Consider the following 27979-nt stretch of genomic DNA (forward strand, 5'->3'; position numbering starts at 1 on the left):
GCAAGTCAGGAGTTAGACTTTTCCAAGAATAGCAAGTATAGTTATTTCTCCATAACTCCTGTGTGCTCACACGCAGACACGTACACAGTCTCAGCTCAGCACCTCTGGGCCAGCTTGTCAGGCAAGTCCTCTCCCTGGAGAGAAGCAGTTCCGCAGTGATATCTGAACACATTCCAACAACATGTGTTTATCTCCAGCGTCAGCCTTTCCTGTTGATGCTCAGAGGCATGGGGGAGGGGATGGGGAATAATGGTTGTCCACAGCCACAGGGGGTAAGGAATGAAGTTAATGGGGGTGTGGAACCCTACCTTTGGGAGAGTGCTCTTACTGGCTTCCAGACTGTGTGGCCACACTTTCTTTCCTCATATGGGGATGAGCTCCCAGGTCTTCTGTTCCAGTGGAGATGAGGAATTGGACACCTAAGGGTGTGTCTTCCAGAGCTGGCCAGGACTTGGTGGGTGGGGACCTTCAGGTGGGGGCCATAGGACCTGGAGGCAGGAGAATGGCAGTGTTTCCATTGTTTCTTTCAGGATCTGAGCTCTGTTGGGACACACCTGGTTCTGCCTCTCCCTTTGAGCTCATCTATAGGTGCCAGGACCTTCAGGCTCTGGTAGTCCAACAGAGGGGACCACCCTTCTTGACTAGGCTGGGTATAAATTCCAAGTGTTTGACACCTTGGATACAGTTCCAAGAGCTACATCCCTGGGGAAAAATGCCTACTACCCAGTTTTAAAATTTTTTTTATTTTAAGTTTTGGCACTGGGGATTGAACCCAGGAGCACTGAGCTACCTCCCTAGTCCTTTTTTTTTTTTTAATTTTGAGACTAAGTTGCTGAGGGTGGTCTCAGAACTTGTGACCCTCCATCTCAGTTTCCTGAGTCACTGGGATTATAGGTGTGCACTACCATGCCCAGCTTCACTATCCATTTATCTCCGCTAACTGGGGACAAATGCCCAGGTGCATTATGAAGGTTCCAATCTAGCTTTGGATGACTTTGAGAAAATATGCTCACAATCAATCTCAAACCTCTAAGTTATTATTTATTTTCAAATTAGATAATCTAGTCTCCCTCCAGGCTGAGTTTCAGGGGGCGGGAGGGTGGAGGCTGAGCCATCAGATTCCTCTTCAGCAAAAATGAATCATGTACCCCAACCCCCATCCTCAACCCAGGAATATTTACCCATGTTTACATAACCATGGCAACAGGCTTTATTCTCTATCGCTTAAACCCTTTTAAAAAAAGAAGAAAAAAAGAAATGGTGAAAGGTAATTCTTCTTTCTACTTTGTCACATGTTCTGCCAAAGAACTACCTCTTCAGAAACAAGGTGAGAGGGAGAGACCTCCATATGCCCCTGGGGGGTAATATTGGCCTTCTCAGGAATTATAATGACCCAGCATCATGAAAGAACTTCAGAGTTGGCAGAACTTGTTTTCCAAAATCCTGTGGAACTGTATGGCAATATATGTATCTCTGACTTGTCTGGGACCTCTCTTTTAAGCCCTGTACTGAGATTAGGTTATCAATTATTTTTCTTGCCATCTCCTTCACCTTAACAGTGGATGGAATATATGAGCTGCCTTTTCTTACAATGTAGTCTTCTGTATGATGAACTAAACATCCCTCTTCTCCTAACAGATGGTTGTCAGAAGAGAGGTTTGTAAGGAGTGTCATGTTAGACTCACATAAGTTTAAACTGTGAGCGAAACTGAAGCCCCCCAAAAAGGAAAGCCTGGGCTCAAGGCACTATGTGGTCAGCGCTATAGAAGGTATAACCACCCAGTTTTAGGTTCTTGCCAAGAGGTCAGCCTGCTTCTCTTGGGGTTTTAACTATAGCCAGCCTCCAAATGGTATCCAGAATGGAGAAAAATCAGAGCTTAAACTTGACTGCAAAGACTATTTCAGTGACAAATCTACAGACGTTATACTCTGAGTTCCTTACCTCAGGCCACTATGCTGGAGGCCAGAGATCAAAGTGAGCAAAGCAAAGTCCTCCAGGTTGGGCAACTCTTTTATGGCATGTAAGGGTCTCTACATGGACTAGATTTCAACCACAAAAGTTCTTTCTATTCCAATCCTGAAGTATTCAATTCCAGAAACCGTACCTCTGTCCCTGGATATGACTCCCACCCAGAACACCTCTTGGATCACAAGGAAAGTGGTCCCTTGGAAAACTTCTGCTCACAGCTACAAGGACCCAGAGCACCTAGGGCCAATGCTGTTCTCTCCCTTTTGTGGCAGTTTCAAGACCTGACCGGAGAGCAAAGGAAAATGATTTTAAGCACTTCCAGCGGGCACTGGAAATGTCCAATCAGATCTGTAGTTCCATTCTGCTGCCATCGAGTTTTCTGGCAGACAGCTTCCTGAGCAGTAACTGCGAAAGGCGTGAGCAGAGTGCGGGCACTTAGGTTCCAGAGACACAGGTTTTGGCCGGGGTTCTGCCCCACTTGCTCTGTCTCCCCCAACCTTTTTTTTCAATTGTTGCCGTAAGTGTGGCAGAGGCTAAAGATCAGCAGCGCCTGCGTTCTCTCTTCACGCCTTCCTTCGCTCCCTCGAATACTCACGAGCTCGCAGTCCCGAAATCCTGCCAGAGAAGTTACCGTATTTATTTTCCCCCATTAATTACTTTGAAACAATGCGTCGCTAATTGTCCTAATTACTCACAAGCTCTGCTGTATATCGCGTCCGTGGGCCCGGCGGGTTTATGCGGCGCCTCTGTACTGGGAAGAATATTAGCCCTGGTGGGCGCCGGAGCCTGCGTGGACAGTCCCGGGTTCGGCTGGAAAGAGCGACCCGGACGACCTGCGACCCCTCTCGAGGCAGTCGGCGTCAACTCCATACTCCAGCTCGAGTCAAGTAGGACCTCTCACGCCTCAGGTGCCGTGATGTCTGTCCGCTAGAATCCGAGCGTCCCCTCCTCCTTTCCCCAACCTTACAAAGGCCATCACTGGGGGAAGTCCTGGAGAGAGGAGGGACTGTTTTCCTACCCACCCTATTGAAAGCAGACCCCGTAGAGCCGGATGCGGTGGCTCATGTCAATCCCGGTACCCCCACCCCAGCCGGATCCCAAACCCACTATCCCTGTTTTTATGTTTTCCTTTAAAATCACTTTCTGAAGTTACCGTATTTATTTATTTATTTATTTATTTATTTATTTATTTATTTATTTATTTATTTAACCTGTTCTCTTCTCCCTCCGTCCTCCATTGTAAATTCTTGAGAGCAGAGACCTTGCCTGTCTTATTCAGTTTCCCCAGACCCACAACCTCATTGGGAGCAAGCACAGCGGACCCTCCGTTGCTTGGTGTTAAATAAGAAAATGGACCGAGCAGCGACTAGTCTGCTCTGCGGGTGAGAGATGGGCTGAGCGGATACTACATTAGGAGAGAGGAAGCGGAGCCACACTCTCAGGGTCCTCTTCTGGAAGAAAAGAGATTCTGAGGGATATCTAGGAGAGGGGTTGGGGGTGTTTGTCTCTGATCGGAGTTTGGAAAAAGTCATCTCACTGTAGCACTTTTGTCTCTTGCTAAGACAGCTACCCAATCCCCCACCCGTAAAACTGAACTCTCCCTCTATAACCAAACGGGGGGTCGTGTGCTTTGTTGGTGGCGTTGGCACAGCCTGGGGTCAGAATGTCTCCTGCCACGATGGCCAGGACCAGGTGACACCCACCTGTACTCACTGACCCCAGCAAACACTGGGGGTTCAGCTCACGCGTTGCAGCCTGGCCCGCGCTTCCCCCCACCCCCTACCGGTCCGTTCTCCTCATTGGCCAAAGACATTCCCCCTGAGTTCTCATTGGCTACCGCACTTTTCCCTCCTTCCCTTGCACTCGCCACGCGCGGCGAGCGGTGGGGTAGGCTGCTGTAAGTTCCAGCCTTGGAGGAGAGATCTGCTCAGCACAGCAAGAGGTGCGGAGCTCACCGGCGAAGAAACGCCGAGCGAGCAGTTTTCGGTGGGGTCGGTGTTCCCACCTGGGAACTGTCTCGTGGAGTCTTGCCAGCAAATGGGCGATTAAGGAAGAAGAGCGGGGAAATGGACTGCTATTTGCGTCGCCTCAAACAGGAGCTGGTAAGAGCGTAGTTGGCGCCGGGGGCTGGGAGGGCTTCTCCGCTCCGACGAGTACCTGGCCCCTGCCGGCTGTCCGGGGATCCAGGACTTGCACAGGGCAATCAAGGCAAGACAGGAGATGAGGGGACGCGGACAGGTAGGAAGAAAGTAGGGCCTGTCCTTAGAGGAAAAGGCCACAAGAAAACTTCGGGGAAAGATTTGCTATTAGACAAGAAGTGACAGAGAGCAACCGATCAGGTTGAAATCTCTCTCTCTCTCTCTCTCTCTCTCTCTCTCTCTCTCTCTCTCTCTCTCTCTCGCTCGCTCGCTCTCTCTCTCTCACACACACACACACACACACACACACACACACACGGATAAAAGTGGATACTTTAGTTAGAAATGCAGACGGAGTGAGTGCGGCTTAGGCGCCGCAGACACCCAAGGCGCGGGAGCGACGGGCCCCGGCAGCTGGACGGCAGCGCCTGGGTGCTAGGGCTGCGCTGTGCCTGGAGCGCTCCGGCAGGCGGGGCGGACAGGGTGCACAAGCGAGATCCCCACCCCGGGTAGGTCACCTAGGACCGCTTGCACTAGGGGAGCTGGCACCGCCCCGGGCCTCCAGCTCTGCCTGGCTGGGCAGAGCTGGCGCGGCTGCGGGGGCAGGCTTGGCCGGCTGTCTGCCTGGGCTTGTCTGCCAGCAGGGAGGGGGCTGGCAGCTGTAATGACGGGGGAGGGCCTGCGCGGGAGGAGGGGCGCCGCCTGGCAGATCGCGAGCAGGAGTTGCCCAAGCCCAGCCAGATGTCAGGTCTGGGCTTGGGGAGTGTGTAGGGAGCGTGCGGAGGCCCGGGGTACTGGGACTGGGAGAAGTAGCTTCGTCTAGAGGGGCGGGGGTGAATCACCGAACTAGGGGCGGTGATTGCTAAAGCTATGTTAGGGAGTCCAGGTTGGTTTCTCAGTGACTTCACCTACTACCTACTCCCACCCCCGCCGCCACACATACCTTCTATCTTTATTATTCCTTCAAACACCGGAATTCAGGCATTTGCACCCAGTCTGCCCTGCCTTTCCCTTCTTCTAGCAGATTCCCTGTTGTGTCTGCTTAGGTCTCTGACTGTGTGTCTTTTTTAGTTTGTCTCTCTTGGTGTTGACTCTTTTGTCTCACTTTGCTCCCCTCCTCTTCTTACTGTTCAGACCCAGGGGCACCCAGGTGCACAACGCCAGACCTGTATCCAGAAAGTGTCAGCTTATAGCTCTCCAGATTTCAGGACAACCTTCCCACTTCTGCCTGCAAAGGGCTACAGTCTTCCTGCTTGGGAAGGAACTTGGCAGTCTATTAGGAACAGCTTCGGTGGTGGTGGGGAGGGGTCAGGGGAATGGAACTTGAAGGAGCAGGTGTTCTCATTGATATTTCCTGACCAAGTTGCCCTGACACTCTTTGTCTGCCTTCTTAGATTGATGATCAGTTTTTTAGTCCTTCAAGTTCTTTCTGTGGTGACACTCAGATGTGAAAATTACTGGCCCAGAAAAATACTTCTCGATGAGAGCAGAGTATCCATTCTGTTCTTGTGAACCTGTACTAGTTCCCTCACTAGTTTTCACATGCATTGCTGCCAGTTTAGGAGGGTGGCCTCCGCCCACACATATACAATTTTCATTTTCCCCATTCATATGTCCAGAACCAGAAAGAAAGGTCAAGATCATCACAGATAATGTCTGAGGTCCAAGGCCCATACTGAGAAAAGAATCTAATAGAATCCCCTTTGTGCTTGGAATCAGGGACCATACCACCCACACCAGGATCTGCCTTAATGGAGGGTTTGTGGGTGTTCCTGGCATGGGCTCGAATTTTAAAATCCTACTGATTTGCATATTTTCCAGCACCCTAGGTGGGAGGTGGTGAGGGGAGGAAGACAGTCTGTGGATGCCAGGAGAATTAAAAAAAAAAAAAAAAAAAAAAAAGGCAAATAGGACTCTGAACTGAGCCAAACTCCAGATCTTGATTTGTACCCTCCCCTGCCAAGGCCTTGAGCCCCCAGTGCCTGGGAGAAGGAAGGGGAGAGGCTGAAGTCACCCCGCTCCCCATCGGCTTTTATTTGGCCCTTTGTCTGAGCAGCTCCAGCCTTTGACTCTCTTGGAAAGGAAGCCAAATGCCTGGCCTGAGGCCCAGAATGACACTCAGATGGGAGAGCTCTGCACCCCACCCCCCATGGTGCTCCACCCCTCCCTGATGCCAGCCTGCTTGCAAAGGAGACAGAGCAGAGTGACAAGGCACAGCTACTTGAGTCTCACTCCCTGACATCTCAGCTTAAGTAGCAGGGGTCAAATCTCAGTACCTCAGTATCTCCAATGGGAACAAAGGGGGAAGTAGAGCTGAGTTAGTCCAAGGTCAGCCCTTTGACTGCCTTCTTCTAAGGACTGTAGGGACTGCATTCCATGCAGCTTGACTGTGACTGGGTTAGGGAGAAATTGGCTGCAAGCGGGTGGGAAAGGCATAAGTTGGCTTACATCATGAACTGGGAGCTTTTGCTCTGCAGATGGTTCACCCAAGGGAGGCTCTCCCATGCCACCCAGGAGGACTCTGTATTGCCTGGTTCTCCCCAATTGGTTTTTGATGAGGAATGTCCTCTTGTAGTAAAACTGGTTAATTTCCACATTCATTTATTTCACTAAATTCCCTGCAAGATCAAAGGTCCTGGAAACACTGTGGGATAAACCTGCTGCAAAAAGAAACATTAACCGGGCATGAAATTATCTTTTTCTGGTAGGTTCTGTGCTCCCCTCCTACATCTTGGCCCTATCTTTGGCCCAGAAAATCTAGATAAAAAGATCTAGATTTTCAGTAGCACAAATTTCCAATTCCCTGAAGCAGAAAATTTGCATTGTAACAAGTGAGCAATGGAGGTGGGGGACTGAGAATTCAGGGATCCTGACTCAATTAAGTTGATGCCTAGAGAACTGACCCTTCCTTCCTGCTTGGTGGTGGGGGGGGTCAAGTTTCAGGGATGAAATGTGGCTGGAGAAGTAGTGGCAGCTGACACACTTCTTCATTAAGACGAGGGAATTGGGGCTGCAGAGACTCAGCAGGGAGCACATCTCGTCCCCCTTTCAGCTGCCAAAGAGGGGCCCTGCCTGAGCACAAGGCCTTGGGACCAGCTGTTCCTTACACATAGCTCCCCGTGGGCTTCCAACAAATGGGGGAGACGCAGACACACGGAGGAAGCAAATGTAAGCTGCTCACAGGGCATTCCTTGTGAGTTCAGATCAGTGTGGAACAAATAGAATGCATAAAGGCTGATCAGGGCTCATGAAGTACAGCCAAGCTGGGAAAGCCTCCCCAGAGGACAGGGAGGTTGCAGGAGGCCATCTTCTGGAATGTCCATCCTGACTGAGACATGGGGAAGCAGCAGAGGGACTTCTTTCAGGTGGGAAGGATCCTCCTAGGGCACCCTGGTGTTCCTAGAAGGTGATTCTCTAGTCTAGTGGCTACAAGTTCAGAAGTTTCTGGTGTATGGCTAAGCACCAGGACCTACAGGCAATAAGAGGAGAAAAGAAGGGAAGAGAGGAGTTACAGTAGGAACAGCTTTCGGCTCTTGGAACAAAAGAGCAAATTTCCCTCAACTTTTGCAAAGGATCTCATTTTGCAGTGTGCTTGATCTTTAAATATGGGGTAGGAGGGCTCTTGGACCAGTTAGACTGGAGTAAGTTGGAATAACATGAAGCACAGGATTTGGGGTCAGATCAACTTGAACTCAAATTCTGGCTCTGTGTGACCATGGTATATTACTTAACCTCTCTGAACTTTAGTTTTCTTATCTTGAAAATGTGCTTTTAAAAATACCTACTTTGTACAGCTACTCTGAAGATTAAATAACAGTATAAGCAAAGTACCTCCTCAACTGCATACTCTCAGCATATAGCACAGAGCATAATGTGCTGCAGGCATTTGGTAAACTCTTGATGTTGGATTAATTAGACTGGTTTGAGTAAGAATCATTCACAGAACATGTTTATTGAGTTCATATACATTTAAGGCATTAATCAACTCCAACATTATGGGTACAAATATAAACAGATCCTGTCTTCAGGGAACCTACAATTTAATTGAAAAGATAATAACATATGTTGATGTTAACATGGATACACCAGGCACATCACATATTGTTATTTAATTGCTAAAGCAACATTAAGAAGCTGTGCTTTCATTATTTCTATTTTTTTTTGTTACTGCGCATTTGACCAGCTCTTTATTCAAAATAAACTGTCCCAAATTATTTGAACTTATGGAGTAAAATAAAGACGTGTGGAGGTTAAGTGTCTTGTCCAAGGTCACAGAGCTGACAAGTGGTGCAGTTGGATTCATACCTGGCCAGGCTGACTGCAGAGCTTATATTCCTAGCCAGCACAGCACATATATGCACACCTCTAGTACAGAAATAGAGGGTTCATGCTACATAAGGGTCACAATGCTCTTAGAAAGGAGAAGTGACCTCCAACTGAGAGATCAGGGAGAGTTTCCTGTCATGGAAGAGGCAGCAGGTGAGCTACACCTTGAGGGATAGATAGAGACATGCACAGGAGAAATACAGCATTCCAGGCAGGTGGTGAAACACAGACAAAAGGCACAGAGGCAGAAGCAGTGTGGATATGTAAGTTTGGCTGGAACATAGGGTATGAGCAAAGAAACAGTGGACAACAGTATTGAAAGAAACTTGACTATTATGCTATAGAGTTTGACTTTTTCTTTGTGCATAATCAGAGATGTGCTCTGGGACCTAGAGGTAGTATTTAGTGGAGTGTGGGAAGGGCAGAAAATGAGGCAGGATGATGAATGAGGAAGTTACTATAAGAGTCCAGGCAAGCAGATGTAGTGGCGCACACCTGTAATCCCAGTGACTTGGGAGGCTGAGGCAGGAGGATCATGATTCCAAAGCCAGCCTCAGGAACTTAGTGAGGCCTTGTCTCTAATAAAATATAAAAAAGGACAGGGAATGTGGCTAAGTAGTTAAGCATCTCTGGGTTCAATACCTGGTACCAACCCCGCCCCCCCGAAACAAACAAACAAAAAACCCAGGCAAGAGAGTATGAAGACCTGAAATAGGAAGGAGGAAAAGAAGATAACATCTTGAGGTACCCTGGTTGCCTACAGAATTTGACAGGCTGCAGGCGAGAGGAGTTAAAGCTGGTCAGAAACCTTGCTGAGACTGAGAGGCGAGCCCTCGAGGAGGCAACATGGGCCCTTCTCTCCATCTGTCAGCCTCTCGCCTGAGCATGTGACTCCCAGGAGATGGTTCAGTTGGGAAAGAGGGCTCATCATTTCACATCCCTCACTTCCTCCTTTCTTTACCCTCCTCCCTCCTGCAGCTCTTGGCACTGTTTCCATGTTACCTTCCTGTTGAGAGTCCCAGCCAAGAGCCAAGAAGGTCCCTATTCACTGAGCTGGAGAATGGGCCACTTGGCAAAAGCTGGGCTTTTCCCATTTCCGGCCCTGAGCCTCCTCCTAGCTTCCCCAGGGGCTGAAAGGAACTGCATGGGGATCTTGTGAGTAATGGGGGTGGGGAAGTGAGGCAGGGCATACTGCCAGGTTCATGGGCAAAGCTGAGCCTGTGTCAAAGGATTCCGGCGGAGCTGGGAGAGGGCGTGAGATGGATGGATGGAGGGCACAGCTGCAGGATCAGTCAGAGGCCCAGGGCAGGGCTTGGGAAGGGAGCCGAGGATGCTGGCATCTCTTCTTCCATCTCCACTCCTCCCACACCACAAAGGGCCCAGCAAGTGCCAAGGGGGAGGGTGCTGTCCATGGACAGCTGACCCTAGGCTACCCACTCTGGGCTCAGGATGGTGGGATCTGACTTTCCAAAATGGCATCTTCCCCTTTAACTCCAGGCAGGCAGTTCCTCTTCCCTCTTTGGGTGACCCAAGGAAGAGGAGCCTTCAGTGGGAAGGAAGTGAATTGGTTCTTGGAGTACCTCAGTGGATGGTTTCATGCTTCTCTTCCTCCTCTGGTGGCAATTACCCTTTGCACTTCCTGCTGACTGTCCTGGTTTCTTCTCACACCTACTCCATGAGGCCTGCTGGACAGGGATTATGATGGCATGAAAGCTCATTGGCCCAGAGGAAGGGGCTGAACTTGGGGGCCCAGTCAAAGAACAGTGTTTCCCCTGGTGGTGATCAAGACTGCATACACATTCCTAGCTAGTATCTGTCAATGGCAAGTCACATATTTCATAAATTTCCTTTATAAATACATTTATTTGCATAAACAGACTTTAAAAATTAACTAGGAGTCTTTATCATGTGCAGATACGGTGAAAATAATGAAGAAGGCCTGACGAAGAATATTGGGGCAACACTGAGCGAGATGATCTAAGAGACTCCCTCGTTTCCTAATCCATGGGGGCGGGTAGCAACCTCCACTGCCTCCAGCCAGCCTCCCAGACCAAAGGGGGATCAGGCAATATAGAGAAAAAGGGTCTGTGCTACACATTTGGGAGGGGCTATCACAGATTCAGGACTGTAGCACAAAAGCTTGGTGAATTTGCCCAAGGAAGGTGGTCCGCTAGGACTCAGGGACAGGTCTCCAGACTGCTGCTGCTGCGGGGGCTCTCACCAAACCCAGAGGGGCAGCAGCTGTGCTGCTCTAACCCAGAGCCTGCCAGGGGCTGGTATAAACCACCACCAGAGGGACTAAAGTTTGATGTGCAGCAAATGTTTAGGATGAAACTGAGTCCCTGAAGGTGTTGGGATGGGAAATGGTGAGGACCGCTGCAGAGGCAAGGATAGGGGTAAGGCCCTTAGGGAATTCCTCAGAAGGGATTCCCATGACCTTCACTGGGATTTGCTTATTAAGGGGTTTGCATCTGATGGTGGATAGCTCTCTCTCTCTCTCTCTCTGCGTTTGTGTGTGTGTTTGTGTGCACGTGCATATGTAAGACAAGGGATGAGACTAACAGAAGGGGATGTTAGATTAATTTTCATTCAAACTAATCAGGACCAATCAGACTTCTCTAGCTGATCCCTGAGAGCACTTAGGTATGACGTGGTCCCTGTCCTGAGGAAGACTAGAAGGCACTGAGACTAGGAGACCAGAGAGGAACTCAGCAGCCTCCAGTCTAGAGATTGGGATTTAGAGTTATTCATTCTGGGGTCTGCCTTTGCTCCCCACACCACATTGCTGCCTTTTCTCCCTCTTCCATCCTGAGGCAAGAGAAACCCTGGGATCCAAGAAGGTCCCACGCTCTGGGTGAAGCAGCTTGGCCTCTGGCTCTTTCTCCATGGGTGACATCATTCCCTTGGGGTTGGTGGGAAAAGCTATGCTTTTTGGCTCCCCTCATGGTCAAGACCCAGCGGATGCTCCTGCTCGCACTGCCCTGGACCTCCCTGTTTCCCACAACTCACTTCCTTCTTCTATTCTCATCCTTCTCACAGCTGCCTTCTCACCCTGCAGTGTTGCACCCTGCCTGTGGCTGGGCTCGCTGAGGTCAGTGTGAGACTGGGCAAGAGGACACCCAGGCTTCCCCTTCCTTCCCTTCCTTTCCCCTGCATGGGGTAGGGCTGGGAGGGGAAGTCACAGGGCAAGAGATTTGTTTCCTCTTGATGAGACCAGATATGATGAATGGAATCCTGCCATTACCATGCGTTTTCACCAAGGAAGAACTGTTCCACAAGTACACAGGAAGTCTTTTTTCCCCTTTATTTTTTATTTATTTATTTTCATGTGGTGCTTAGGATGGAACCCAGTGCCTCACACGTGCTAGGTAAGCACTCTGCCACTGAGCCACAGCCCCATCCCCACAGGTCTTAACAGCCACTGTTCATCTAATGATTTGTGTCATGCAGAGATACACATGACCTCATTTAATCTGCATAATAGCTGCACAAGGCAGGAACTTATTCCCATTTTAAAGATGGAGAAACTGAAAACAGAATTTTAATAAGCTGCCCAAGTGGTACAAGTACTATGTGGCAGAGCTAGAATTTGAACCCTGTTCCTTTGGTATCCAGAACCTAAGTTATTAAGTAATACAGAATATTATTTTCCATACAGGCACAATTTCAGCCCTTGTTTACTAAACGGGGCCTCTGTTTTATGGGCAGCCCTGAATTCATGCATACCCACACATTCGTTCTCGCTGGAAAACTGCACAAAATGTCAGCATTATTTCTTATGGATTTTTCCACACTGGAAGAGACTGAATGGGGTCATTTCATTCCTCCCACTGCCTCTGACCTGGACTATGTTTCGCCTTCTGGAAGGAAGCCTGCCAGCTCAGACTCCTTGCTGCTTGGTGAAATGAAACCTTGGGCAACGGCTCTCTCTTCCTTAGTAGCAGTTGACTGTCTGAAGGATGCAAGCAGTCTGGAGGGATGATCTGGGGGAATCAGTGGTACTTAATATATGGTTTATGAGTATGTAGCAAGTGCAAGGTGCCATCAAGTTTCCAGGGTGACATAACAATATATAGATCTTAGTCTGCCCTCAAGCAGTAGTTGCTCAATAAATATTTCATGAGCAACTGAGCATTTAAACTCATGGAGGACGTGGAATTAAGTGCTTCAAGTAGCAGATAAAAGCATCTTAAAGTCACAGAGAGGCACTAACAGGAACTTGGTGGGTATGCTTAAGGGATAGGGATTTGCCTGGGTTTGCAAATCCTGTTGTGGGTCTTGATAGCAGGACCAAATTGGATTTAAGTCTTTGGGCCATGGAGAGCCAGGTCAGTGATGGGAGGTGTGTGTCAGAAAGACCTGGCCAGGCACTGATACCTCTGGTGGCTGGGAGAACTTCTCTGAGGCTTCTGCAGATTCCTAGGGGATAGAGGGAAGCTGCAAATCATCCAGGGAATGAGGACTTCAAATAGTGCATGATTAAGTTGGATAGGAGCGGATGGTTGAATGCAGAAGCTAAAAATGACTGTGGTTCTAGGCAGGGGTGAGAGGAACATGGATTAGAGGATGGGGAGGGGTAGGAAAGTCAGAGGGAGAAGCAGTTTACCAGGAAAGAACCATGCTTAGTTTGGGGCTTAGCATCTCCTCTTGCTCTACTCTGGTTCTTCCCAGATGCAGCTGAGTGCCTCTGAAAGGAAGGTAGAAGCAAAAGAGGTCAGGGCAAGGCCCATCGATAGAAGCACAGCCACACCATGGGCTCTGTGAATTTGGTTGCTGCCATCCAATGGCATATACTTGCCCAAGCAAATCCCTGGGGGCCTGGGTCCTCAAACCACCATTTGTAGCCCTATTTTTGGAAGGTGCACAAAGTGTGGGCAATCCCCACACCCCAGTGAAAGCCTCCTTGCCCTTCGGGAAGTCAGTCCTCCATTGTCCCTTAGTGGGGGATCCTCTCTCCCCAGCAGTGCCAAGGGTGGCAGGAGCAGATTCCACCCAGAAGCCTCGAGGGTCAGCTGCCAGCCCAGCCCAGCCTTGCAGAGCCTCTATGCCTGCCCTTCCAATCCCCACCCCCACCCCCTGGGCTTAGCTCTGAGCATTAAGACAAGACTGGAAGGTAAGATGATCCCTGGGTCTCTGGGGGGCTTCAGAAACAGATGGTCCACGTACTGGAGGCCTGATGTTTGTAACTTGATCAGATATGGGGAGGGAGCTGGCAGGACCCAGACAGCTTGGGCCCTGGGGTTGGGAACCTTGTGAATGTTATCAGCTGGAGCCTCTCCTCCCCATCCTTCAAATGCAGCCCTTACCCAAGGCAACCTCTCAGTCCATCCAGATGGTAACTGGGCCTCGGGCCGAAGAACCCGCAAAATGGCTGGGAGAACTGACTCAGGATCCCCATTCTGGCTTGGCCAGGGCAGCAGAGCCTATTGGGCTGAGAAGGCAGGAAGAGAACTGGAGCCAAGTCTGAGGGCAGCTGAGATAGGACAGGTGTTTGGGAGGGAGAGAGAGGTTAGGAAGAGCTGGGCAAGGGTTCCCAGCAAACAGGAGTCTCCTGGTCTCTTAAACTCTCTCCTGATCAGTTGGATGGGAAGCGCAATTACAAGAAACCTACTCTTTCTCTTTAATGTTCCTTTCAACCCCTCTCCATAGCCCTGTAGAGGACAAAGCAGCCTTAAAGCCCAGCTCCACTGTCCAGCCTTCTGCAGGACTGTTTGGTAATCAGGACTACAGCATTTGGAGTGAGACAGTCCTGGGTTTGAGTCCCAGCTCTGTGAGCTGGGTGTACTACAGTTTATTCTTCACTAAAGCAAGAATAATAATAGCAACCTCACAGGATTGATATAAGTAAGATTAAATGAGGTGATGGGTATAGAGTATGTAGCACAATTCCAATTACACCGTGAATGCTCACAGATTGATATGACCATCAACACCAAGGAAGAAGAGGACACAGACACAAAAAAGGATAAGGATGGCTACCACAACTTGGTGCACCCTTGAAGTGATCTCAAGCTCCACCTCTTGCTATCTTGGGGCAAGTTACTTATGTGCCTCCGTTTCCTCATCTGTCAAAGAGGAAAAATAATAGTCGTTACCTCACAGGGTAGTTGAAGAGATTAAATACATTAACATATTATGTATATATTCATGTGCATAAGCACACACATACAAATGGCCCCTGGTTTAACAATTTTTGGACTTAAACATGGTGTGAAAGAGTGCCCATAAAACCATATTCTTTGTCACTTTAAGTGTTTAGCACATTACATGATATTCAATACTTTATTATAAAATAGGCTTTGTGTTAGATGGCTTTTCCCAACTGTAGGCTAATGTAATTGTTCTAAACATGTTTAAGATAGGCCAGGCTAAGCTGTGATGTTTGGTAGGTTAGGTGTATTAATGCAGTTTTTATCAGGGGTTACCTGGTTATGACGCCATCATAAGTGGAGTAGTATTCCTTAGTTATTTCACTGCCATCTACGTCAGTTCCCTTATCTAGCTTTGGTACTGTTAAAATTCTTCCTCTTTCAGCACAGCTTAGCACTGTACAAGGCTGTAGAGGTGGGGTTAGTGGCAGGCTGGAATGACCCTTGTTTGTGTGTTTGGGGGTGGCTGGTTCAGGGTGCTGGGGATTGAACCCAGGGCCTTATGCTTGCGAGGCAAGCACTCTACCAACTGAGCTATCTCCCCAGCCCATGGTTCAGGGTCTTGAGGGACAACCCTCCCTGCTTCTCCTGTGCTCACTGGCCCTGTGCTTTCTCCTCTGCAGATGTCCATGAAGGAGGTGGGTGATGGCTTACAGGATCAGATGAACTACATGATGGGTGCTCTGCAAGAACTGAAACTCCTACAGGTGCAGACAGCATTGGAACAGCTGGAGATCTCTGGAGGGGGTCCTGTCCCAGGCTGCCAAGAAAGCCCCCAGACACAGTCCAAGCACCTTCACTGGGCGGGTGGCAGAGGTCCTGCCAGACCTGGAGCCTGCTCCCCATCCAGCCAACCTTCTCCAGGCAGCAGCACCAAATTTCCATACCATAGGAGTCTCTGTGGTAGGGATCTTCCTCCCCTGCCCAGGACACAGCTGCTGAAGCACCAAAGCTGTGCCCAGCAGGGGCCAGAGCGAGTGGAACCAGATGACTGGACCTCTACATTGATGTCAAGGGGCAGAAATCGGCAGCCTCTGGTGTTAGGGGACAATGTGTTTGCAGACCTGGTGGGCAACTGGCTAGATCTGCCAGAACTGGAGAAGGGTGGGGAGAAGGGTGAGACTGAGAGGGAAGGAGAGCACAAAGGAGAGAAAGGCCGACCCCGGGACCTGGGCCACAAGTTTGCCCTAACAGCAAACATTTTTAGGAAGTTTTTGCGTAGTGTGAGGCCCGACCGTGATCGACTGCTGAAGGAGAAGCCAGGCTGGGTGACACCCATGGTCTCTGAGTCAAGAGCAGGACGCTCTCAGAAGGTCAAGAAGCGGAGCCATTCCAAGGGCTCTGGACGTTTCTTTTTCCCAAGTCCAGGGGATCCCAGACAAGGAGAAACTTCCCCAACAAGCAGCCCCAAGGCCATGGATCCCTCCCCCTCGGGTTTTGATATTAACACAGCTGTTTGGGTCTGAACACTAGAGACCGAAAGTTGGCTGAATCTAAAAGGCTGGGCCCCTAGGGAGCAGGGCAGGCAGGTGGTATGGCCTTCTGAAGCCCAAATCCAAGTTCCTTTCCCCCAGAAAGGATCTCAGGCAGAGCTGACCAGAATGCAGCTGGGAGAGGCTGTCACAGGGCTTCCTGGTGGAGGAGGTGAGTTCCTGGAGAGAATATGTGTGTGTGTGTGTGTGTGTGTGTGTGTGTGTGTGTGTGTGTGTGTGGTCACTTCAGGGGCTGGAGATGACAGTAGGGGAGGATCAGGGGAGGAGACCAGAAAATCCCTCTGACATTACTCTGCTGCACTCAAAGACCTCAGTTGAACATTCTGTATGGAAAAGGGCACTGGGGCCACAGGTGCCACAGAGACCCCTAATAAAGACCTGTCTTTGGTGCCCTCAACCTTATATCTGTCTGCTTCCCTGGCTTGGCATTGCCATAGGCAGAAGGATTGGGGGTTAGAGAAGAGGAAGACAAATCCCCACCCCTAGCTTTCTTCTTGCCATGGATTTCAGCCCATACCTGGATCCTGTATATAGGCTGAATGAGGAAGTCCATGTATAAGGTGTGTTTTCCCAAAAGCACAGGGAAGCAATGAGGTGATGTATGCCACTGTGCAGTGTGGAAAGCCCTTTCACATCAAGCTCTCTAGTCTGTGGGCAAGGCAGGCATTACTGTTTTCCAGATGAGATGGCAACCTACATTGGTTACCTGTCCCAGAACACACCACTGGGAGGTGAGCAGCCAGGCCAACTGGAAGGTGGATGCTGTGATCTGGATTTACACACTGGCCCTTAACAGCTGTCTGTTGCCCACCCCAACATCCAGCCTCTTGGTTTAACTCTCGGGGCAAAACAAGTAAATTGACCAGTGAGGTGAGGGTGAGCCCAGAAGAAATATTCCTAGCCCCAACTCGGGGCTCCTCCGTTTCCAAACTAGGCACGGGCCTGGGTTACCCTGCTCACCCTGAGATTTGTTAAACCCGAGAGTTCCAGATCTGCTGTGCCCGGGCTTTCTGAAAGTTGCTGGGGTAAGGGGCCCATGGCGATGGCACAGATCTAGGGCCCGCCTTGATCCTCCCACTCTGGCAGGAACGTCCAGTGGCCGTGAGAGGACAACGCGGGTCCCTGTCTGGGCCAAGCTGCCCAGGAGGAAGAGTCCTTGCTCCCCTCTCTCCCCCTCCCAGCGGACCACTGCTCAGTCTGATGGGGTGTGACAGCTGCAATTAGAGGCAAGATGCATTCCCGCCTTCAGAGCATTAAGAGCAAAGTGGAGAAGAAAAATAACAAGAAAGGCACCACTGACTGCAGCCTGGACCCCCAGGGGGTGGAGATGGAAGGGGGGGGGGTGCGCAGCAACTGTGGTTAAGGTCACCCTCAAGTCCCACCTCAATGACAGATGGTTAGTTTTGGTAGGGTGGGCTATAGGAGGGACACAGAGGCACTTGTTATGAGTACCGCTATTTCAGGGAAGTGTGCACATCTCTTTCAAGCTTTGAGTGACCCTAGAAAGAATTTTCCAGGTACAGCAATGGAGGCTCTTAGTGAGGTCATGCAAACTGCCCAGGTCTGGCTGCTAGCAAACGAAAAGAACCAGAATTTGAACCAGAGGGTTATTTGGCTCCCAAACCCCTATTCTTTCTACTCTACTTCACCTGCAATTTGCCAAGAGTTCCCTCTTTCTGGAGGAGAGAGCCCCTGTCCTGTGTCTCTCCCCAGTGAACTCTTGACAGTCCTGTGAAGGCAGGTTGGCTGTGGCTGCCTTTGGTGGTGACGGTTGATGTGTGTGTCCTGATGTGTGTGGGGGGACAGTGCACGTGAAGAGTCCACACACTGATTTGCTGCTTTCTGAGAGGAGGGCCACCCAGCAAATTATTCAGGATGACACGAGCTGAGTCTGGTCTGATTCCATAGGAAACCAAGTCACCTCTGGCTATTCATCTGTGACTCGTCTGTTTTCCTGGGCTGGTCATAGCAGTTCAGATCAACTGAACAAAACCCGATGAATTCCACCCAGTGCCAGCACTGGTGCTAGGAACCTAGAACAGCACCACGAGAAGGACCCAGTGCTGACCTCCAGGGAATCCAGTGGAAAAGGGAGAAACAGACTTAACCATCAACTAACCAGAACAGATTCAAGGAACCGAAGACTCATTTAACATGGGTCAGAACAAAACAACTAGGAAGTGATATCTGCTGCCAACATAATTCACAGGTGCCAGGCACCTTTGCCTTTGTGCTATTTCCTTTTCACTACACACTGGAAGTGAGTGCTGTTACTCTTATTTTACATGTGTAGGCTCAGAGAAGTTAAACAACTTGTTCAAGATCACATAGCAGAGCTGGGGTTCTAACATTTCCCATTCACTTCCAATCTTGGGCCTTTTATCTTACCCCCAAAACTGTTCCAGAGGTAAATCAAGAACAAAACCTGTCCTACCCCATATATAATAAATGGCATGCCAACTGTGTGGTGGAGGAATTCTGCCTGGGTCTTGATGTAACATCCCATCCACTTTCATGCTTTGCTAATCAAAGATTATGATGATTCACTTACCCTCCTATAATTTTTACTTTTCTGTCTCCTTCTGGGGTCCTGCTTCGACAATGATGGAAACTACTTTGCTGAGGCTGAGTGAACAAATGAATGGGAATTATCCTAGGGCCTAAGCAATGCAGGACAGCGTAAGAGAGCCAGGAACAGGGTGTTTGGGGAGGAGATAGTGAAAGTAAGCAGAGAGAAACTGACAGCTTAATTCTGCCTCTGGGGCTCATTTTATGGTTAATTAGGACATGCAAATGAACTGGAAGCTCATTTAATACCCGCCCTGGCATGCAGCTCCACCCCACACCTGGCCCATTTCCCTGGTAGGTACAGGGGCCCCACTGGCCCAGGCATCTGCTCAGGTCTCCACCTGCTTATTTGTGGCTGGATGGCCAGAACTAGAGATGTTTTCTAACCATAGTGGAACTAAAGGGTCCATGCTGGGACTGGTGGGACCTGCTCCTTCCAATCTTTCAGATCCAGGACCTCTCTCTCTCCTCAGGCACTTCCTCTGAACCTCACCCCTCAGGGTGATGTCTGAACCCAAACTAATGAAAACCTGGTTCAGTTATGCCCCATGTATTCCCACCTACTCCCCAGAGGCTTGTCTTTTCCAAGTCACACCAACACTTCCTGCAGGGCCCAAGACACCCAGTCTCCAGCTTCCCCAAAGCAGCTGTTAATCTGCCTTGGGTGACCTTCCCACCCAGGCAGTTAAAGTACTTGTACCAGCACAATGGTATGAACACTGGATTTGGAGTCAAAGAGACCCATTTCTGTCACTGTGCACTTGAGCATGTCACTTGACTTCTCTGAACCTTGTTTTCCTCATCTGTGAAACACGGATAATGCACCGCTGCGGCAAGGTTTAGAGGACACAGTTCACCTTGGGGCGGGGGTCACACTCACTGCCTGGAACACTGACTCCACCAATACTGCACTACCTATTCCCTAGGGCAGCACTGAGCATGTGACCCAGACTAAAACAAAATAAAGTGTTTTCTCTGAGCCTTGGTATCTTGTTAAAAAAAATTGTATACTGACTCTCACTACCTCACAGGATTGTGGCAAGGATTGGAGAAGGTCACAGGTGCAAACATGTTTTTGTATATGGTAGAAATATGACCCAGATGGGCTATTACTTGCCAGTGGCACATACATACTGTTCTGTGGAGGGATGATATACAGGGTGTTGCAGGTAGAGGAGGGTGCTGTTTGGGTCAAGTCCAGGAGAAGGTGTTTGAGGACACCACTGCCTGAGGATCAATTTACTCTAGGGACACTGCCACCACCCCTGTACCCTGCTCTCCCTCATTGTCAACCCTGGGACCTCAATTCTTGGCGGGGGAGAGTACGTGAGTCAAATCCTAATGGTTTCGAGAAGAATCCAGCCTCCAGTCTGCTCTCTGCTCCCCAGGTCTCAGGTGCTATGACTGTCCTCCTAAATCCTATTCCTTCCTCTGTGAAGCCTGCCCCTTAGGAGAGGCATGAGGCTCTGATGCAAGCAAGGGGTGATGGGTTGGAAAGGCCTAAGGCCAAGAACTCAAACTGCAGTCATCCCCTTGGGACTACTGAGAGGATGTTCCTTGCCTTACTCTCCGCCTCTGTCCAACCCTTAAAGTTTGAGGAAACATCTCTCCCAGATCCCTCTGATTCCGGCAGGACTTACTTCCTGCCACTCCCCAGAGACTCTCCCTTCAATAAGTCCTAACATGTGTCCTTCCTGTTACCACCTCCAAGCCCCTGATACACACCCACAACTTCAGGAACATATGTGTTTGACAGGTCTCACTATGCAGTCTGCCTTCCCAATGTCCCTATAATACTTATATAATAAACTTATATTCTTGTCACCTACTGGAGTGCTCCTTTCTTCCCTAAACTCTCCCAATGCTCCCCAAAGCACCTGTGTTCCTGGTGCCAGTGAGGACCAGTGTGCCCCTGAACAGTTTGGGCAACAATAATCCGATGAGGGGACCATGACAATCACTTTATGCTTTCCTTTCCCTGCATCTTGGTCAGGCCTGAGTACAGGTGACAGGATCACTGACTGAATGAGGTTCAGGGTCCAGCTGCCCTGTCCCTGGCTTCCATTCCACAGAAGCCATCTAGCTTTACTACACCCCTCTGGCAATGTCTCTCAAGACCCTGGCCCCTGTCCAGAGATGTGGAAATCAACACCAAACACCACCTCCCATGTGCTCTGCACCTCTACTCTTTGATTCCCAACCTGCCTGCTTCCTGTTCTGGGCTATCCACCCTACCCTCCTTGGAGCCCTCTCCCTTTGATAGTGAAGCCCCCTCACTGGACAGGGAGGGTGGCTGAGACACCCAGTCTGAGGCTGCCTTGTGGGTGGTTGGCAGGGAAGCTGTCCTCATCCTCTGCCTTCCTCTGGACCCCTTCCTCACCTTCCCTGACAGGAGGTTGTAGCCTGCAGCTGCCAGGAAATGCTGCTCAGGGTCCAAAAGGATGCAGAGGAGAGTGCAGGATCTGACTGACTTCATCCTCTCTTCCTGTCTGCCAGGTGTCAGAGGCCCAGCCCTGCTCAGTGAGACCCCAACCTACTTACTCAGCTTTGTTTCTGGACACTCCTCATAGCCTGCTCTGAGAAGGGTTACTTTGAGTGCTCCAAGTTTGGTTTTTTCATATCACTATATCTTTGCATACTCTGTTTCCCGAGGAATTCAGTTCCCCCACGACCTCAGACTGGCTTTTATTTATCTTTTACCACATAGTTTGAAGGCCATCGGGGAAGCGCTCCCCACAGGCCTCATCTGTGCCTCTGCCCAAACCACAGTATTTACTTTGTAAGTCACTTCTGTGAATGCTGCTTCTCCCCTCTAGACTGGGAGCAACTGCTCATTCCTCATTTCTGCATCTTTAACAAGCACAGGGCTCCCAAGGTGACCTCTACTCCTTAGAGCAAGACCCAGGCTGAGCCCACTTCTGGCTTCTGCTTTAGGAAGGCCAGCAGGCAAGGCCTCCTTATGCCTCCCAAGGCTCTTTCCCTTCTATTCCACAGCCCATTACCCAGGAGAGGGAGGCCTGAACATAGTGACCTCTGTAGTGCTGTAGGCTTCAGTCCCCAGCCTCCCACTTCAAGCTGTTGTGCATTTCCCTTGTTCCTTGGCCTGCTGATTTGGTTTCTCAGGTCAATTCTATTTTAATGCAGGCTATCTGGGGAGCCTTAGTCCCCGCCTCCCCACTTATCTCCCTATCTGTCCCCATTGCTGTGCTGTTACTGGGCTGCCTGAGCTTAGGTCCCTCAGATGATCACAGCCACTTCTCTCCTATGCCTGCTCAGTCCTGAGTGGATCCCAACTGCCATCCCAGAGGTTACCTGTCTTCAAGTTTTCTCCCTTTCTTGGCTGATCCCTTTCCACTGGTCTTCCTGACCTGATTTGTCTCCTTGTTCTTTCTGCTAATACCTAGTCCCAGACTTGCCCTACCCTGAGACTTTTTCTGACTTGCTAGGCTGGAGACCCCACCCTACCAGGGACATTGAGTCTACTAGATTCTCCTCCCTTCATTGTGACTGCTGAGGGAGGGGCAGGGCAATGGGGAAGGAAGTTGAGAGTTGGGTGTTGGTGCCTTCCACACCTCCAGTCCCATTACTGGCCATACTCCAGGCATTGTCTCCCCACCAGGAGCTGAGCTGCCAGCAAGGCAGTATACATACAGCCATTTGTGCAGAAATGGTGGGAAAGAGGAGGACATTAGGCAGATTTTTTTTTCTTTGTTTTTTTAAGCAACAGAGTTTCTTCTAAATGGGTAAGTACAGCAACCAAATCCCCTGAATAGACTCAGTTCCCTAAGTAGAGGAGTCAAAGCTAGTGTCATCCCAGACCACCTCCACGTAACTCTCAACTTCTGCATCCACCACTGGCCAGGGAGCTTGCTTATTACCAAAGAGTTCTGGGCCAGACTGACTGAATGAGGTGTTGGATTCCTGGGCTGAGATTCCAAGCTTCTGTTCAGATGAATCATTTAGGTACCAGAAAATTGGGGTTAGCTTTGCATTGGTGTTTCCAAAGGCCCAAAGGACCTCAAAGCTTCTGGCATGGGCATAAGGACCCTGGTGGGAGTGAAAGGATCCATATCATCTTTAAACTTTCCCATTAAATGTATCCCCTGCCCATGGAAGACAGGCAGGGGCTAGGCTGGTCCCACTATTCCAACTCCTACTTTTTAAAATAGAAAGACTATAAACTTTGCATTCCCTTAATCCTTGTGGCTCCTTCAAATTCCCAACCTATCAAACTGGAGAATGACTTCAGTGACATCTAGGGCTATAATGACAGGGGGCTACATAAAAAGTATGACTTGTGCCCTTCCTTTCACCTACAAGGGATGGCCTGATGATGGGATCCCAGGGGGAAAGTTGGCACCTACCAACAAGGGTGGATTAAGGAAAAGAGCCCTTCCACTGAGCTGAAGCACAGCATGCGCATGCACGCGCACACACACACATACACACACACACAGGTCTTTCACAATTTTTTAAACATTAAAAATCTACAAGGGTTTTTTCCTTGTCTGCCATTGTATCCCAAGCATAGAGACTGGCACATGGTATACAGCAGAGGCACAATAAATGTTTGCTGATAGGCCCATAAAGGTCATGCCCTGTTTTGCTTTGTGGGCTCTATGACATTTAGCATTTGGAAATGGTTAAGCTTAAAAAAAAAAAAAAAAACTTTGAAAACAACAGTTGAGTTCAAAAGAGTCATAGCACTGTTTAAAATGGAAAGGTTTATTAAAGATTTTCCAATCTTTTGCTTCTTAAGAGAAGCAATTAGTGGGAAAGGTACATCACAACTTGGGCCCCGAACCACAGGAGGCCACTTCTTAACAAGCCCAAAGAATACACACCCCATCAATTCCCTTTTAAAGCTGTTTATTTCTGCAAAGTAAAATCCATGTTCCCTTCCTAGAAAACAGAACTAGGTACCCAGTTCAAAGCCTCCTGCTGTTCTCAACAAGAATATTTAAGCAAGACAGGGCAATAAATGGACTACATATTCAACTAGCCCAAGATAAAACTGAAGTAAGGAAAATCCATGATCAACATAGTATCTGTCCTACATTTTCAGGAGTAACTTTCAATTTTTACTTTTTTTTTTTCTTCTAGTACTGGGGATGGATCCAGGGTCTCACACATGTAGGGCAAGTATTCTACCATTAAGCCACAACCCCAGCTCTTTTTTTTTTTTGAGGTAGGGTCTTACTAGGTGCTGAGGCTGGTCTTCAACTTGGTGATCCTCCTGCCTCAGCCCCTCTAGTAACTGGGATTACAAGCATGTGCCACCAAGCCTGGCTTCAATATTTACATTTCTGAAGACTACACATGCTAATAATAGCTAGGTGGTTAGTCTACCTCAAGGCTCACAATCATTTCCCTCCCTACAAGATTGGCTCTTTCCATATCCTGAAAAAGCACCTAAACCATTCTGCCTTTTTAAGTTTGGAGCTAATTCAAGTGGGGCTATTTTAACACATATTTAGCACTTAAATAAGTATAAGACCTAAAGAAAAGGTTATTTTACAAATTATTTTTCTCCTTCACATTACCTGACAATTTCTTTGCACTTTGGTTTTAACAGACATACAATTTATAAGAGCATATTTTATGACTTCTAACAGCTTACTAAGATTGCTTAGAAAGGAAAATACCGTGGTATGGTATTCCTTAATTCTCTTTCTGTCCCTTAGTTCCTAAAACTCAGGCATATGAATTCACACACACACACACACACATACACACCACACCCCTATGAGGAGAAAGAGGCAAAATATTTTAAATTGGCTAGGCAGAATGCTTCCTTATTATTCATATGCAGAGAATAACTGTATACCAAGTTACCTGTTTTAATAAATTTGGTAATAAAATAAGGATATTTTCCCTAAATATTAAGTTTCCAAGTATATTAACTTTAAAAGAATTGGATTGCTTCACTGAGGAGTGAAAGATAGCCATTGGTGGTGGCAGATCAATGTGCCAAACAGATAGGAGTTCAGAGTTGTGGGAGAAGCAGGTAACACATCAACATCTACATTTCTCCATTCTTGAGAGGACTCAAGTGGCCACAGTTCAGTAAGTTACTGTTATCCATATCTTTGATGAATTTGCTTTGTGTATCTTTCCTGCCCAACTAGATTGTAAACTCTTGAGGGAGCCTAGATGACTGTGAGGAATGCAGTGTACACAGAAGAGATGGCTTGAATACTTGCAATGCCTGTAGCAGTGTTAACTGATACTGAGGCTCCCCCTGGTGGAGGGAAAGATTATAGTTAGATTATATATTCACTTAATTTCTAACCCTAGATTGGGAGCACTAACAAGCCATTAAAGTTTTGTTTTTAGTTGAAAACAGCAAACTATTAAATGTGGCATCAAACCATCTTTAAATTATATGTCACTCATATAACCAAAGCTATTATACCTTAAATAGCCTCAAACACTAATATGGATTCTTTCAGTTCCTGGATATTTATCACAGGAGATTCGTGTAATACTCTAGACTCTTGATTTTTCAGTTATAAAAATATATCTTTCCACTGGAACCAAGACTAAGGAGTTCACATAGGGACAATACAGAAACATACCTTTCTCATGTACTAATAGGATACCTTTCCAGCTTGCTCGAATTTTCTTGATAACCACTGCACAGCTCTGATTTCAGCTGGTCTTGCTCTGCACACACACCAGTGTGCCAAAAAGGCACCTTTTCATGGTAATTCCACCTTTAACCCAAGTGGACTGTATAAGATGTGACAAAGAATCCAGTAACAATCATCTTTCTCCACTACATTCTAAATAAGAGGACAGTGAATTTATGCTATTTGTCAAGCCGACTGAAACTTAAGACTTATTTAATGATTTGTATTTAATGTAACAAATAACTATACAACCTATGTAACAAGATAGTATTTAGAAAGTTCTCTGGTTTGTACATGAAAATGTTTGAGAGGTACTTTAAAGTAGAACTAAAGAGGACCTTAAAATAAGAGTATGTCTCTAAGCTGGGAATATGATGCACATCTGTAGTCCCAGTTTCTTGGCAGGTTGAATTGCTTGAGTCCAAGAATTTGAAGACAGTCTGGACAATATAGTAAAACCGCATTTCAAAAACAAAAACAAAAACAAATGAACAAACCTCACTGACCTGAACAAACTGGCCCTAATGTTTCACTTATTTTAAAGATGTATTATATATTTTTTGTCCCTCAATCACGGACATATGCATAACTGGATCAGCAGAAGGGAAGTGTCATTAGGTAACTAAGTTTATTAGAAACTCAAAAAAATACAATTTCCAATTTTTAAAAACAATATTTTTAACATTTTCTCAGGCTGGAAAGAACTTACATTTGAAAGCTGACTTTTAAATGTCAATTCAGTAACTAATGGGCTGACCACACTCCTGGAAAATCACAGCAAGGTATGAACATTTTTTCACACCTAGTTGCAATGAGACAGTATCTAGATCCCTGAGCAATGATTTAGACTTTCTAGGACTGATCTCCTCCTTGATATTCAGGGACAAGGCACAGGCTTCCTAAGCTTGTTTCTTTCCTTCTCCAGTACTTAACTGGCTAAGAAGCTGTTGGCTCTACCTTTCTTTATGGAGAACACATAATTAACATCACCCTGGGTCCATGCCCTACTTAAGCCCTATCTTTTCTAAAAATGGAAATAACTGGGAAGGAAAAGAAAAGCACCACTATATAGCCAGCTAAAATTTTAACTTAGCAATCCTTTTCATATTACTACTACTATACTACTTCATATATAGTCAAAGCAAAAGTAATTAACACATTCTTTCTATGTGTTTTAACTTTCACTTACTTCTCTCAAAATCTTCAATTTATTATAAAGCAAGTTTGAAAGCTTTTACATAACACTTCATTGGTGGACCCACACCCAACAAATTAACAATGGCAAAAGGATTTCCTTAATAAAATTACAAGCTGTGGAAGATTTGAAATAGTAAAAGTTAAACCCTGATACAGTATTAAACGTATCTCTTTACATATAAAAATAATACACAGTGGGATATTTTATTCAGTAAGATACAATGTTTAAGATCGAGAGAGAATATACAAAACTATTCTATGTAGTCTGATGTATTTTACTGTATAGTAGGAATAAATATTATCTGGAACAGGAAGTAGGAGGTCTGTTCCTACAGAAATTACCAGTTAGTATAGTTTAAAGCCAAGAATTCTGCAGATACCAGGCAGAAAGGAGCTACTGTCGCATTTAAAACAATGTGGTCATTATAAAATAAAGGCCTTAAATCTATAAACAGTAACAAAAACACACGAACCAAATGAAAATGTACTAAAATTTAATCATCCATAAAAGCTGTAATTTAATCTGACAGTAAAACACAAGAAGCCATATTAGAGTTGGTTTAGTATATTATATATTTTAGCTTTGAAAGCTATAGAAATCAGTTATCCCAGTTTTTCCTATAAAAGACCCATTTTTCCAAAGCATTATGCACAATTTTAATTAGAATATAATGACAGATGATATCTCATAATTTTTTAAATATAAAATGAAGTCAATGACTCAAAAAAGTTATCTGCTGCAATGAGTTTGAGGGGAATTTTCATAATTGATTATATCATTACAGATATAAAGTATAATGGTTCAACTTTTTAGTGCTTAACAGGGAGGAATCATGATAAAAAGGTCAATATGAAATCATTGATTATAGTAGCAATATCTAACATTTGAAATGCATCCATGCTCTTTTGTATAATCATATTAGAGTCAAGTATATTTATTTTCACATCTGTTATAACTGCTATTGCAAAGGAGAAATGCTATTGTCTTATTTTCCAAGAGATATACACAGAGCAATTTTTTTTCTCTCCAGGGAACTTGTGCAAACCAACATAAGATCTAAATTCTTCACATAATATATAAAACAGGAGAAGCCTCTTCAGATTTATTTTTTTGAAGTCTGGAATGCTGGCACTTTCCAAGTAGGCAACAGTTCTTCATTCCTGTAATCTAGAACATTGAATAGATACACACATACACAAATATATGGTTATCTCTAGGGATCAGAATATGGTAGTAATCAAGTAGATATTCAACAACCTAGAAAACCATGATCTTAACTTGAGGGTGTAGTTCAGCGGTAGAATACATGCCTAGTGATGCATAAAACACTACACCTTTGATCCTCTGCATGCGCACACACACAAAAACAATGATCCTGCTGATTATTACTAGAGATCGAAGGTTGTCTATACTTGATCAATTTTAGCCTATCCTTGGTTTCATTATACTTGGTGTATCACATTATATTCCATAGTCCTATTTGTAAACAGGAAAATAGTGACATTT

The 27979-nt window shown here is 47.1% G+C and overlaps 2 protein-coding genes across 6 annotated transcripts in view; one reads left to right on the plus strand and one right to left on the minus strand.

Moving 5' to 3' along the window:
• Nucleotides 1–3844: 3844 nt before the first annotated feature.
• Inka2 (inka box actin regulator 2) lies at nucleotides 3845–20454 on the plus strand. Its single transcript, XM_047519880.1, has 2 exons — nucleotides 3845–4071; nucleotides 15206–20454. The coding sequence occupies exons 1-2, from the start codon at nucleotides 4036–4038 to the stop codon at nucleotides 16046–16048; spliced, it is 879 nt and encodes a 292-aa protein (XP_047375836.1). The 5' UTR covers nucleotides 3845–4035; the 3' UTR covers nucleotides 16049–20454.
• A 3221-nt stretch (nucleotides 20455–23675) lies between these two features.
• The window catches only part of Rap1a (RAP1A, member of RAS oncogene family), a 103721-nt gene continuing 99417 nt past the window's right edge, over nucleotides 23676–27979 (minus strand). For all 5 annotated transcript variants that reach the window (XM_047542433.1, XM_047542404.1, XM_047542415.1 and 2 more), the window contains one exon: nucleotides 23676–27640. The gene's annotated coding sequence lies outside the window, so the exon portion shown is untranslated. The remainder of the gene's footprint in view (nucleotides 27641–27979) is intronic.

Source organism: Sciurus carolinensis, chromosome 1, assembly GCF_902686445.1.
Source record: "Sciurus carolinensis chromosome 1, mSciCar1.2, whole genome shotgun sequence".
In the NCBI taxonomy this organism is placed as follows: Eukaryota; Metazoa; Chordata; class Mammalia; order Rodentia; family Sciuridae; genus Sciurus; species Sciurus carolinensis.